This window comes from Alligator sinensis, unplaced genomic scaffold (genome assembly GCF_000455745.1).
Source record: "Alligator sinensis unplaced genomic scaffold, ASM45574v1 scaffold917_1, whole genome shotgun sequence".
In the NCBI taxonomy this organism is placed as follows: Eukaryota; Metazoa; Chordata; order Crocodylia; family Alligatoridae; genus Alligator; species Alligator sinensis.
Window position 1 is genome coordinate 879254 of NW_005841988.1, and position 14531 is coordinate 893784.

The following is a 14531-nucleotide window of genomic DNA, read 5'->3' on the forward strand; positions in this document are numbered from 1 at the left end:
ATGTACCACAAATTATGAAAGAGCTTTGCCAGGGGTTCCGCAATGACCTCAGCCAGCTCCTTCAGCACTCTTGAATGAAGTCCATCTGGTCCTGCTGACTTATAAACATCTAGCTTTTCTAGTTGGTATTGTACCTGCTCAGCATCCAGAGTGGGGAGGCTGTCAGTCCTGGCATGTCCCTTTGACTTTCTCCATGGTCCAATGAAATACTGAAGCAAAATAGGCCTTCAGGAGTTCATTTTTTTCCTGAATGCAGGTCACCAGGTGTCCCAAGGTGTTAAGCAGGGGTCCCACACTTCCATTTGTTTTCCTTCTACTGCCTACATACCTAAAGAAGGACTTCCTTATTGTCCTTGACTCCCATGGCTAACCTAAACTTCCCCCCCTTGGCTTTCCTGATCATTTCCCTACAAGTACTGGCCACTAAAGTATAGTCCTCTTTGAGGACCGTCCCAAGCTTCCACCTTTTTTTTTCTTTTTTAAAAGGACCACAATGTCCCTATTAAGCCAGGAGGGCTTACCAGCCCTCCTGCTACCTTTCCTCTTTGCAGGAACAGTGTTCTTTTGTGCTTTGTGCTTTGAGGATCATGTCCTCATGTCCCTGAGTCCTTTTCTCAGTTACACTACTGTAAATATGAAGCAAGACAGTCAGTAAAGCTAAAGGGGCCTGAAGGGTTATGGGCACAGTTGTAGGATGTGCTGTACTTAAGCTCTCCCATACAACCTGTGGCAGAATGCCACCTCTGTCTCTCCCCAAAACCTCTGCTCTGTGACAATTTGGTTAGTATGGGTCTTGCAGAGGGTACACACCCTATCCCATCCCTATCCTGAGTAGGATACATTCCTGAGGGAGGGGGGGAAACCTGCTCCCTCTGCCTACATGACTGGCATCACATACCTGGGTGAGGGGCTTGAGCTCCCTAATGTTCTAGAGACTCTGCCAGTCTGCCCGGCAACCAGTGATGCATTTCAAATTGGTTGGCTGGCAGCCAACAGGTGCTGGCCTCCATTGGACCAGGTAAATGAGGTCATAAGGGCTACATAAATTAAGGACTGCCCAGGAGGAGGGGCAGTAGCCATGATGAAAACTCAGAGAGAAGAGCTGGACCAGCTAAAACTTGTTGTCTCTGGAAACTCATGATCAATGAACTGCCTGCCTCTGGATGATACTTGTGAGTAAGCTACCTGATATCTAACTAGGTATATAGTTTGCAGTAACTCAGATGCGTGACCAAAGGCTACCCCAGCCACCCTGTTTGCTCTATAAGATTTCTCTGATATTGCTCTACTCTGTACCCTATTCCAACCCTACTCCTTGTAACCAATAATGTTCTCCTTTGTACCTAGCATAGGAGACTTATTGGGAATGGGTCTACCTTATGCCTTGGGGTCCCCTTGGTTCGGCTGACTAAGGGAGACCACTATTTGTGCTTCAGACTGAGGGAAGCACCCCAAGTTCTTGAAGTGAGTTGAGTACCCTTGAGGGCTACTAGGCCTGTGTTTCCCAGGGAGCACAGTGCCAAGATCAGGCCAGTCCCTGGGTGATGGCAGCTACACCCCCAGGTTAGCAGGTGTGCTCCAGGAAGGGGGTCAGCCAGACATGATGCACCCCCAGGGAGGCACTTAGAGCCTGGAGGGTGGCTGGACACAGTAAGGTGGGTGGCTCAGTGCAGGAGCACTCCCTACCTATTCAGATTCTTCTTGGAAACTTTAAAAACAAACATCCCACAACCTCCCTAGACCATTTGTTCCACTGTCCTACTCTTCTTAAAGTTAGGGATTTTCCCGTGAGATTTCATCTAAATCTGCTTTGCTACAGCTTAAACCTGCTCTCCGTTTCACAATTTTTCTCCCTCTTCTTTACAGCAAACTTTTAAATATTTTATAACTGTTTTCATGCCCCCTCTCCCCCTCTGAATCTACTTGTCACCAAAATTTCCCTCCTACTGCTTGCATCACAACCGAAAACTATACTCAGTACTTCAGCTGAGGCCTAACCGGTGCTGAGGATCATTGCCCCCATGACTTGCATACCATGCTTCTGTTAATGCAGCCATAAATTCTATTTCAGTTTTTATACCAATATCATACACCAAATTCAAGTTGAGTTAATGTTCTACTTTTACCCCCATATCTTTCTCAGTGACGTTATTGCCAAGCCACTTATTCCCCCAGTCTTGATTTGTGTATATGATTTTGCCTTCTTAGATGCAGCACATTACATTTGTCTCTGATTAATTTAATGTTGTGGTCTATACTCAGTAACTCTGTCAAGGTATTTGGCATTGCTCGAGAGTTACCTGCTATTAATGCAGTAAAGCGCTGTAATTGCAACCAGAATCTGACCTAAAATATAAATAATTCAATAAACAGTTTAAGGCTGAGATTTTTAAAGGAACCTTGAGGATTTGCATGTGCACTTCTGATTAAATAGGAACTGTGTCCAAATCCCATAGCAAGTTTTGATCATCCTAACACTGTCTGTTAGGACTTAGGAAGTCTTTTCCCCAGCTTCTTAGCCTGGTCAAAAAGTCACAGCATAAGTCACCCAACAAAATATCAGGAATTCAGTTTTGCCATACAGAGCCTGCATGAGGAGGTTAATTTCCTAATGGGTAAGTGAAGACAACTGAAGACCATCCCCTGAAAAGCCCTAGCACAGGGGTCGGCAACCCCCAGCATGCATGCTGACCATTGCATGCAAAGCATCCCACAGGAGTGCAGGGGGGAGCCCCCGTGTGCTTGGCAGCAAACCCAGAAGTGGACTGGAAGTGCTTCTGGTCTACTTCTGGGTCTGCTGCTGAGCACACTGGGGAGCCCTCATGTTCCTGTGGGATGCTCTATCTGCCCCAGCATTGCAGCATTCATTAGCCACCTGATACCTTGAGATATGTAGAAAAACATTTAAAGCTGTGTCTATATTTGAATTGCCAAATCTTTCTGAATCTCTCCTAATCAATTCGAAGGGTTCCGATTCAATTCCAAGAGATTAAAGGGTCTCCTAATTTGATTCGGATTCCAAAGATTCGGCCCCAAATTGGGTCGAATCTCTGCTGAATAGAGTCAGGGACCGAAGCTTCACACAGCCCTAGCTCCCAGTCACAGGAGATTGCTTCTTGCCAGTGTAAGGGGAGTCTGGGATAGTGATCAATGGAGCATGGTGTGTTCTGGAATTTAAGCTTCAGGCGGCCATTCTGAGATGAAGTTTTTTTTTCTTCTTATAAATCTGGCTTTGTGCCATGGTCTCAATACCTGGCTTACAAACTTTGTGTAAAAACATAAAGGTGAGATAAAGCAGTTCTCATATTTCAAGCCAGAAGGAAACACTTCTTGCTATAGAGTCTTCCAGTGGTAGCAAGAAATCCTCAACACACTGACTGCTTCAAGTGTGTCACACACCTGGATTTCTCTGCACCTCAGATCTTGAAACAGTCTCTTTGTGCTTCTCTCTGAGTAAGAGCTGTACATTATCCTGAGTAATCCTATTGTTTGTACACAGCAGCAAGGCTTGGCAAACTACCAATTTATTTATTTTGGGGACATAAATACATCTTTAACTAAACAAAGAACAAGTGACAGGTCATGCTGAGAAATATCTTCTTTCCAGCAGGCTTTTACATTGCAGATTACACTGGGACTATGTCTTTTATTTGTTTCTTTTTACATAGATTCTATTTTCAGTGGTAACTAGACTATTTTTGGAAATGATGCATTTTGCTGGCTATATCTTTTTGCATTCATTATCTTCTGAATTTGCTAGTTTTCTCCAAGGTGATGGGGGAACACTTGTTTCCTTAAACAATTTTCTCCCTAAGCTTCTAAATATTCTTAATAAATATCATACTTGGTAAAGTAATTGTGTTTTATGTTTATAGGTTATTTTTTTTAAGTGGAACAAAATAGTATGTAATCCCAGATTAGGATGGCTGTGACATCTGAGTTTTTGAGCATCTTCAACACCTACCTACTTCCTCAGGAGTTATAAGTGCTCAGCACTTCAAAGAGGCTACAAAATGCTTCACAGGATCTGGATGGCAGAGAAAAACATTGCTTTTAGGCTGTTTCTATAGAGGTGTGACTCTCCAGAACCTGTCCTGCACTTTGTACTAATGAAAACACATTGCACTTCTTCACAATCTATCTTTCCTCTGAAAGACTGAATTCCTATCAATAACAGTTATTTATTTGAAAAGAGATGCTAGCACAACTTGCTCTGCCTAGCTTCCTCATTTTATTTGGTTACTATCTTCTGCAAGGTCTCGCCCCCTGCTCAATATGGAAAAGCAGAAGTGGACTGGCAGCTGAGTGTAATAAGGAAGGCTGACCTTCCAGTCATGCAGCCCAAAGTGAATCTATGCTGATTGTCAGGGGATGTAAAGTAGGAAAGGAACATGAGAGGTGGAGGAGAGTACTTGCAGTGCTTATGAAAGGGGTGGAGGAGGGCTTCTGATGTTGGAAGGAAAATAAAGCTGACAGAAGATGCATTTACCCTGTTCTCACCTAGTAGACTAACTGAGGCGGTGAGGAGGTGAGGAGTCTGGGCCATCAGGCCTGACTCTGTTAGGGGAGAAGGGTGGAAGGAAAAAGCAGCTGTTGCCACAGCAGCAGCTGGTTGCACTGCTGCAATCATTATGGCAGGAGGTGGCACTGCCCTGGGCACCAGGGCTAGGGACAGAAGTTACACAAAAGCCAGTTTAAGTGATCAGAAATTGGTTTCAGCCTGTAACAGAATAGAAGTTCACTGCACATAAACCAGTTTCAAAATGGATTAAACTGGTTTAAGATAAACCTGGTTGAATGTAGTATCAGACTTAACTGATTTAGGTTAAACCAGTTCATGAAACTTCTGTCACAGACCCCTTCCTGGTTTAAGTTAAATCAGAGCTCCCTAGCATCCAGGGCACGCTTTGCAGCCCTGGGCTCAGCTGTGATGTCTACTCCAGAGAGCAAGGCTGGCCCCACCCCTCTTCTCCCTAGCTGGAGCAGTGGCTGGCTCATTGCTCCCCTCAAGCAAATCCTGACTGGAGTCTGGAGCCAGGGAGGGGAGTTAAACTTCCCTTCTCCCAAATATAGAGCCGCCCTGCTAAAAACTTACTGCTGGCTGTGACTGTGAACTACAAATCCCAGAGGTACCTAGAAGCAGGAAGAGGAAATAATGAGAAACCCTGCAGAATCCTGTTGCTATGATTGTGGACTGCAAATCCCAGAGACCTTGGGGGCAGAAAGAAGATAAAGCAATAACAGCTCATGCTGGCTACATGCCAGAGAGCCACGCTGTACTGCCTCCCAGCTTCTGGCTTGAGTCACTGCAGGCATGTGGCTGCATTTCCTGAATCAAAAGTGAATGTCTGTTCATTTGCTTATTGGTTCAATCTTTGCAGCTTAGAATAACCTGCAGAGATTTAATCGATTCATCCTTGGGTTTTTTGACTGTCTGTACTTAGCCCAAGTGTGGAATTGCACTGCTACACTTCTGCCCTCACCTTAAAATTCTCAGGGATGTTTCATCACACCTTTGTGTTTCTAAGGGTGTATACAGCCATTCTCTACACCTAGTCTATGATTGTGTTGCTCATTTTAAATGACTAAACTGGGAGCAGCATGCAAAGCTGTTCACTGGTGCCAGAAGCCATGCAGGGAAACTAGTGTAACTCAAGCTGGTGGGATCAAACGGAGGGAGGGAGTCCTTGAGGGGTGGTGGGGAGGATTGGCAGGTCCAGGAGGGGCTTGCTTCTTTGGGAGGGAAGGGTCAGGGAGCTAAAAATAGCCCATTCAGGGGTGAAGGGGTTGGACTAGCATAGGTCTGAGGCTGTGGAGAATGGCTGGGTGAACTTAGGTGAACTAACTTAGATCAGGTATCCAGGTTGTAGCTGTATGGGTCTAGAGGAAAAGGCAATCAGGACTCGTAGTAGAGATTATATCTTTTATTAGACCAACAAGATTTTTGCAAAAAAAATTCTTTAATTGCAAGCTTTTGGGCACAAATACCCTTCATTAGGCACTGGAAAAAAAGACTGTAAAGGTTCTCCTGGGTAGAAATGAAAGTTCTTTCATTTGATGAACTTTCATTTCTACCCAAGGAGTTCAATAAAAATGAAAGTTCAATAAAAACGAACTTTCATTTATACCCAGGAGAACTTTTACAATCTTTTCAACAATGCCTGATGAAGGGTGTTTGCGCCTGAAAGCTTGCAATTAAAGAAATGTTTTTGCAAAAATTTTGTTGGTCTAATAAAAGATATCATCTCCACTACAAGTTCTGTTTGTCTAACTTAGATCAGGTACACTATTTCATGGGTGATTTACGCCCTCTGCATGCCTGCATGATTTGACCAAGTCTGGTTAGGTCAATCTTAATGTAACATCTGTACATACTCTGAAGTCCATAAGGCATAAAAGATGAACAATTTCATTTAAAAATGTACTTATCTGTAATGTTTAATTCCCCACTTGTGTAAATTCTACAGGACTGAAAGAGACTGGAGGTAGAATAGCAAAACAATACTATGAGATGCACATCAGCTCAGTGACCCAAGGAAGATAAACTAGCACTCTTAGGTCTTCCTAGAAGAGTGGTGTCCGTATTAACAGACACCTTTAGATTAGACACAACCAGCCAACTGTATTAGTTATGTCTTCAGTGAGACCACTGAAAGAATGGGCATATAGACTGAGCTATTTTCTCTTTCCTGAGGCTGGCCTCTCAATGGCCATGTATAGATATACCATTGTACTGGGAGAAAAGCCTCTCTCCCAATACAAGAAGAGAACAGAACAGACATTCAAAAGATTTCTTCTGAAACTGGTTCTATGGCAAGAAATTAAATAGGTTACTTTCTCCTCCTGATAACTTGAATGGCTGTATGCTTTTCTCAAGAGAGGCAGAGGGAGCGGAAGCGAAAGAGATAACCAGCTCCCTACAGTCCCCTGCTCTTCCTAATAGTGAGGGAGAGCACTGGCTCCCTGACAGCCTGCCCAGGGGACAGTTGTCAGGAAACCTTGTAGGGACCTTACTTCCTATCCTGCCAAGTAGCTGATTGGCAGTGGGGGCATTCTTCTGAGGTAGGAACCCTCCTGGAGCCTTGGGAGGGTCCCTGCCACAGAAAAGGGTCCACACCTAGTACTCTCCTCTGATTCAACCTGGGGGAGTGCAGTGGGAAACAGGTACACAACCAGGGACCTCTCAGACCCTAGGATGGTTCCAGCCGCAGGTGAATTCTTCCCCCTGCCCTTCCTATCCATCCTGCCAATCAGCTGATTCGTGGGACAGGCAGAGGGACCATTTTCCTGCAGTGGCAACCCTCCCAGAGCTCCAGGAAGGTTCCAACTGAGAAAGAAAAGCCCACACACAGAACATTTCTGAAAGTGAAGGCATGCTGGGGGCAGGAGAGCACTGTTCTATAGCTGCTAGGCTATGCAGCCTCAGATAGCTTTGGTTCCACTGAGAGGCTTGTGGGAAGAGGGATACCGCTGTGCCATGGTTGCAAGAATGCCTGGGCTTGGGCCACTTTGAAGCAGGAGATTTCTGAGAGTGGGAGTCCCCAAGCCCAGTTCCTAGCTCCTGGCTTCAAATGCCACACTTGCTGCCCAGCTGAAGGAAAGGGAAAAGAGTCAGCTAGAACATAAAGGGTGCCAGGAACTGGGGCCAGGAAAGCTATCCCCCTCCCAGTTCATGGCCCCACAGACTAAGTGCTGTGTGTGTAGCACGCACAGTTATTTAAAAACTGAGGAGCCGGGACCCAGGGTCAGGGAAGCTACTTCTGGCTCCACCTCTCTACACCTCCAGCTTTAAAACACCCAGTGTGCAGCCTACCTGATCTGCATGCAAGACAATTTAAAACCCAGGGGCTACCTGTTGACAGGCAGGGAAGAGAATAGGCTTTCAAGAATTGGATCTCCCGAAGGGCAGAGGTGGCCCAAGGAACAGCCCTCTAGTGCCCTCTGGCTGGAGACTGCCTGTGTAACTCTCCAGCCAGGGTGCTGGAAAATATGTATGTACCAAATCCCAGCCTAGTTTTCTACAGGTAACACATTCTTATTGGTAGAAATGAATATCTGAACCTGGCCAATATTAGGGTTGAGGAAGAATGGTGTGGCAATCTCCTGGTGCCCAGGACTTTGATGTTCTCTGGACAAATAGCAAATTTTGTTCTCTAGACTCATTCTTACACCAGTCAAAATGGCTAAATGAAAATTACTCTTGCTATAATGTTGTCTTAGCTCCCATTATAAATCCTACATTGATTTTCAATTGCCAATAACCTTCTTAAATTCCATTTTAGGTGACAGTTCTATGCTTGGACTTATCTCAAAGGAAAAGGAAAATAAAATCAATCCCACTGTTTCTGAGTTATTCAAGGGGTCTTGACATTACTTTTCCTTTATATTCCAGCTAACATTTTTGCATATACATATATATCAGCATGCAGGTCATGCTAGTGTGGCGTGTTCATTTCAACTTGAGTCTAAGTGAAAGATGATGCTATATTATATCTAACCATAGCCTGAGTTACGGGACCTACTGACAGTTGGCAAAGTTCAAACCAGTTTAAGCCAGAAAAAATGTCTACCACTGATGACCTTGCAAAATTATATCTACACATACATACATGCAAGTACCTATTGGATATTATATATTGCTATTGTGCTCCCTTTTCATCAGTAATAGATGACTTACACAAAAAAATAAAGGGGTTCATAGTCATTGAATGGCACTATTGAATGGCTGTTGTCACTCCTACCCTGAGTGAGTCTTCAACTGGGAGAAGACATCTTTAAGCAGCAGCTCTGTTTCAGAAGAAGCCTTGTCAGTGGAGGTTGCCAGGGAAACTTTGAACCTGCAAATACCCCATGTGCCTTGGTCAGATCCCTTCAGTCCTCTTTTCCCCACTTGACAGATGCAATGAAGATTGTGGGACTGAAAGAACTCTCATTCCTCTGGATAAACTCTTCCCCTGCAGGGTTCTCTACACTGATTAAACTGAGTTTGACATTGCTGATCTCTGTATTATATGTTATTTTAAATTCTGTGTTAATTAAATTTTTTGTTAGACAACAAATGGGAGAAATTGACTGTAAGTGCAACTCTGCTGTACAATAAGGATGAACTTTTCCATAGTCACCTAAATAATTTAGGAACGCAAGTCCCAAGACTAATGTCCCTAAGTTATTGAAGTATTTTTGCAAATCTCTTCTAAAAATAAAAATAAGGGTGGTGTCACAAATTCAACTTAACACTTACTAAGTGCAGTTAAAATGCAAGCAAACAAGTTCAAGCATTTTATCACATGCTGAGTCCCCTTGTACATTGCAAAGTTGTTTCCTTTCAGGTAAGGGTTATGTCCTATCATGTAATAACCAGGGATCCTGGTTTTCTCTGATTTAAAAAAATCCCCAATTTTCAGTTAAAAAAAACTAATCTCAAAACTACTTCTTTCCATGATTAAAATGAAACACCTCTCTCTCTCTCTCTCTCTCTCTCTCTATATATATATATATATGTATATAGAAAGTGGTGTTTCATGTAAATCACAGAAAAATGTGGATTTGGAGTTACCTTCTTAACCAAATATTGGGGATTTTTTTAAATCAGAGAAAACCAGAATCCCTGGTACTAACCTTAATAAGTCACTATATTCCCAGGATTTATAAGTGAATGTGTGACACCAGGTACTAACTTTAATACATCACAACCTGCCAATGATTTGCAAATGTTGCAAGTGAATGTGTGACAAGGCTCTCATATCTGTGTACAGACTTACCCTTTCCATTTCTTTGAAGTCCTCATCCAACTTCGTTCCTTCTGCACCTCCAACCTTCTCACTCACTTTCTGTGGAATTGAAGAAAAAGGTAAGATCAGCAATGACTGAAAATCTAACCAAAGTTCCCTTATGCAGGGGTGTTTTCATATCAGGCGGTAGCAAGTATGGCGACTAGACATACCAACCCTTCGCTTATGCAGAACTTGTTTTAAACATGGCTTAGTAATCATTCCTCTTAGGTCCTAGTCTTTCACTAGAGTCATTGAGGGTACACTGGTCTTTGCATGATCACAACTGTACTCCTCAGTGAAATAAATGCCCACATCTTGAAATTAAAAAGCAAATCAGCAGCAATAACACAGTTGTGTTCAACAGACAGCAATATCCAGGGCAGTGGAACTTGGGCAAAAGGAAGTATATGGATAGAAAGGACTGGGGAGAAATTATACAACCTCTTATGCCAGCTTTGTGGTGCCCCTAGAATCACCAGATACAAAAGGATGACCCTCTCCTGCTTGAGCTAAAGGAGCACACCCATCAATTCAGAGAAACAGCTTAGAATCCCTTGCACATGACCTATCCCCCACTAAGGAAAACAAAGAGCAAAAGCATGTTATGAGGCACATTGTTCCCTGGGTTGGAGATGGTCAGTTTGATCTTCAGGAAATGTATTTGGTTCAAGCCAGAAATCATCCCTTTAAGAATCGTATTTATGTTACCAATTTCTCCCTAAATAAAAGAAACATCTACAGAAAACTAATTTCATGCCATGGAAAAGCTTGTGGTTACAATACAAAAGAGCCCATTATATGTATGAGACAGTTGTAGTCATCTGACCTGTATATAAAAATATTAAAAACTGGATGAATTCTCAGTTAAAATAAACAACAAAGGGTACTTTGGTGACATAGTTTTGGCAAGGCTTCATTGCTCATAAAATATTCAACTGAGAAAGCAATTAGTAAAAACTTTGTGTACTATTTCATTTTCCTAATTCAGGTTGGAACACATTACATTGAGTTTCCCTTTACTGTCGACAAAAATAATTAATACAGATTTAATCGGTGACCACTATTGCAGCACCAGTCATAATGAATCTGTAGAAAACTCATGGTAAGAGCACTATTAATCACAATGAGCTGAATTTACTACTGATGTAACTCCACAGATGTTAATTAAATGGGTCTGATCTGATGAAAGTATGCTTACGTGTAAGTACCCTTATGCTTTGTGCATATCTGTCATACTACATCAGACTTAGCCACTACTTTTATTTTCCATTAACTTTGTATGCATTTACTGCATATACATTTCATTTTTCATATTCTTCTAGGAGCCTAATTCTGATGTCTCTTATATCTGTTTTTCTGTGACAGAACTATTCATTTCAGGAACAAGTGTTAGAAATGTGCAATGGAAATCAAAATCATACTATGTTCCTACCTGCATCCACCAACCTTCTTTACTTCTTTCTAGCTTGGTTCTAAGCAGCAAGCCATAGGCAGGGGCAGACTGACATTTTATTTTGTTTCTTGTGAGAGGCATGTAAGTACACTTGTCTGTCATGAACAAGATCAGGCCACCTGATTAGTTTCTAATTTGTAGTGCTGCACTTTCAGCACACTAGGGCTAGGTATAGACATTCAAAAAGCTTAAGGTGGAATTGATCTAAGTCGCACAGTTTTCTGTAAGTGGCATAGTTTAGATCAGTAGTGAACAGAACACACATTTGCCCTTTGGGGTTGGAGGGCATCTTAGACTGGGTTCTGCCATTTTTAAACCAGTCTGTGTGTGCCAAACTTCTGTTTTGTTATGGGTATAGACCAGTTTCCGATCACTTACACTGGTAAAAGTGTAACGTCTGTACCTGGTCTAGAGGACTTACTAATGCAGAGCTTTTATACACAGCCTATTATCTGTCCAATAGGAAATGGGTGTAGCTTCTGCTTGTTTCCTGTCAACCCCTCTAAGTTGAATCTGAAATGTGGAAAATAAAGTCTTGGCAGGTTGTTAATGAGGCATTTATACTTGGTAGTTTCCACCAGAAAAGAAAGGCAGTGCATTTCCTTCATAAAGAATATTTTTGCAGAGCTGAAAAGGCTCATTGAAGACACTCTCCTGCTGGTATTCTGAATGCAGATGAATTTGCATGGTCTGCATTACTAAGCCTGTGCCATACAGGGCTTACTGAGGTATGTAGAAATCCAGGCATGTGAAATTCAGTAAAGCAAGGAACAATTCTACTCTGGATATGGGGAGACAGGGAAGGGAATAGAATCCCAGGTGACCTAAAAGCTAGTATTCATCCACAGTTTTTATGATTCTATGAAGCCTGCTGGTAACAAGGGCTCTGGAGATATCCTAAGAACCAGAGAGCCCTGCAGAATCTCTCTCCCCCCTCAAAACAAGAGGAACCTTGGCATAGAGAGAGAAAATCCATGTATGCAACTTCTGAAGTGATAATTAGATCATTTTAAAAGCATGCAGTGAATAAGCATATTAGCATCAAGTTCTCAAACTGTTATGTTACTGTTTGACATGCTTTTGATACCAAAATACAAACCATACTGACATAACTGATGCTCTAGCCTCTTGTAGGCTTATCAGTAGTGTTATTTCCACCCCCACAAAGACTGACTGTCCCTTAGAAAGTTTTTGTTTAAGGGCTCAAATAAGACATTGTGCAGACCTAATGTATCATCCTCAGCATACCTGCGGAACTCCAAAGGATCCCTTCTCACTTCCCCAAGCTTCCACATTTGCAGCTTCCCATAAACAGTAATTACTCTAGATCCTGAGGTCAACAATGAACTTTAGCTTTTCTTGATGATGCTTCTTAATCAGCTAGAGGATCCATTAATAAGTTAAGGAAGCAACTTACCTTCCCCTTCTCCCCTAAGAATTCTTTGTCTTAGTTCTTTATTCTTTTGCTCAGCCCTTATCAGCCTCAAAGTTAGCACTGTGACTCACTGTCTTACACATGTGCACATGTGTGCACACACACACACACACAGAGTCTTGCAAACAAACCAGAAGTGGAGATGCATCTTTCCAGCAAGGAGTTACTAAACTTATGACCGAGGTGCCCAAGGCACAATACCGGGGGACCTCAAAGACATGACATCTGGAAACACAGGAAAATATTACTGCTTTCCACCTCACAGGAACCCAGGCCAAGCAACTTGTACTTCTTAACCAAGATGTACACACCTGGCATCCCAGGATGCCCCATTGTCTCTGGCACTGGCATTACTGTGGAGGGAGTTTCTGGCTATGTTGACTCCATCCTATCCTACGTTCACTCTATTCCAATATGCTCTGGTGCTGCCAGCTATTTGAAAAACACCACAGATCTCAAAGAAACTGAGCTCCACTGAAAATCTTCTTCCAGACACCATATTAGCTTCTATGGATACTTCATCTCTGTACATGAACATCCGCCATGAGAACAAATTATAAACCATAAAGAATATTACCCTGCTTCTGTTTCTTTTGCACTCTCCCACTTTGTCCTCACACTATTTCAGAATTGGGGGACTCCCTATACCTACAAATGAATTGCACTGGAATGGGAACTTGTATGCCCCCCCCGGTATGCTAATATACTTAAGACAGACCTTGAAATACAGTTTCTCCACAGCTGCCCTCTCATTCCCTTGATATAGCTAAAGCACATTGATGACATCTTCATCATATGGACATATGAGAAGGAATATCTAGAGAAATTCCACCAGGATTTTAACAACTGTCACCCATCCATCAAACTCACTGAAGTGCTTCACTCAGCAAATTAATCACTGCTACATTGTAGCGGAAACCCACCAATCACCAAAGCTATTTTCACTGCTTTCACCCTAGGCATCACAAAAATGGCATAAAACTAAGTAGGGACAACCAGTCCAGGGCAACCATCCCAGGTGAGAACTCAGAGGAGAAGTGGGTGAAAAAAAACCTGCTACTGCCAGCAACCACACAATCACAATTGCACTGGCAGCATTCGTGCTTCCAGTGCCCAGCTGTGTCACTACACTTGCACTACAATGAAGGTTTGCAATGGCCACATCATCACCATGTTGTATAGGAAGCCTACTGACTGCCATAGCTACCTGCATGGCACCAACTTACCTCCTAAGTACATTACTGATCCATCACCTAAAGCAAACTCTACAATTCCTCTACAATTGCTTTAATCCCATCAACTGTAATGCTCATCTTAAGGCTCTGGAGCTGGGATCCCTACAATTACAATACAATTACAGAACCATAGCCACTCAGATCAACAAAGCCAGACTCAGATTCCACTCCCACCTTATAAAATAGAATCCCCAAGACACTGACAACAGAATCTCTGAGGTTGTCACATAAAACCAGCCTGAGCACATCATTAATGACTTCCAGCATCCATAAGCTCCAGGTATTGCTATAAGTACGGTTCTGATATGAACCTCGGTGTAACTCAGAAATAACTCCACTGAATTCAGTAGAACTGGCAACACATCTGAAGATCGAGATGAAAACTGGGACCTAATACAACTCTATAGCTGGTCTGACACTTATTCACCAGCTGCAAGGAATACCAAAAAATGGATGAAAGTGACTGAACATTTTCACCTGCAAGCAGAGGATGCACTATAGTATTGTAATTTCACAAAGTAATTCAGAACTCTTCTGAATGCCTATCCTGTAGAACTAAATCTGCAAACCATACTTACATTCTGAGACAGTCAGCATCTCTGGCTGCTGTGTAAGAAAGACTGATTTCTAGGAAT

General features: G+C 42.7%; 1 protein-coding gene across 2 annotated transcripts in view; it reads right to left on the bottom strand.

Moving 5' to 3' along the window:
* SH3GL2 (SH3 domain containing GRB2 like 2, endophilin A1) overlaps positions 1-14531 on the bottom strand; it is an 85197-nt gene that overhangs the window by 49800 nt on the left and 20866 nt on the right. For both annotated transcript variants that reach the window (XM_006021331.2, XM_025201258.1), the window contains exon 2: positions 9762-9830. In XM_006021331.2, coding sequence (XP_006021393.1) covers positions 9762-9830 — 69 coding nt within the window. The remainder of the gene's footprint in view (positions 1-9761; positions 9831-14531) is intronic.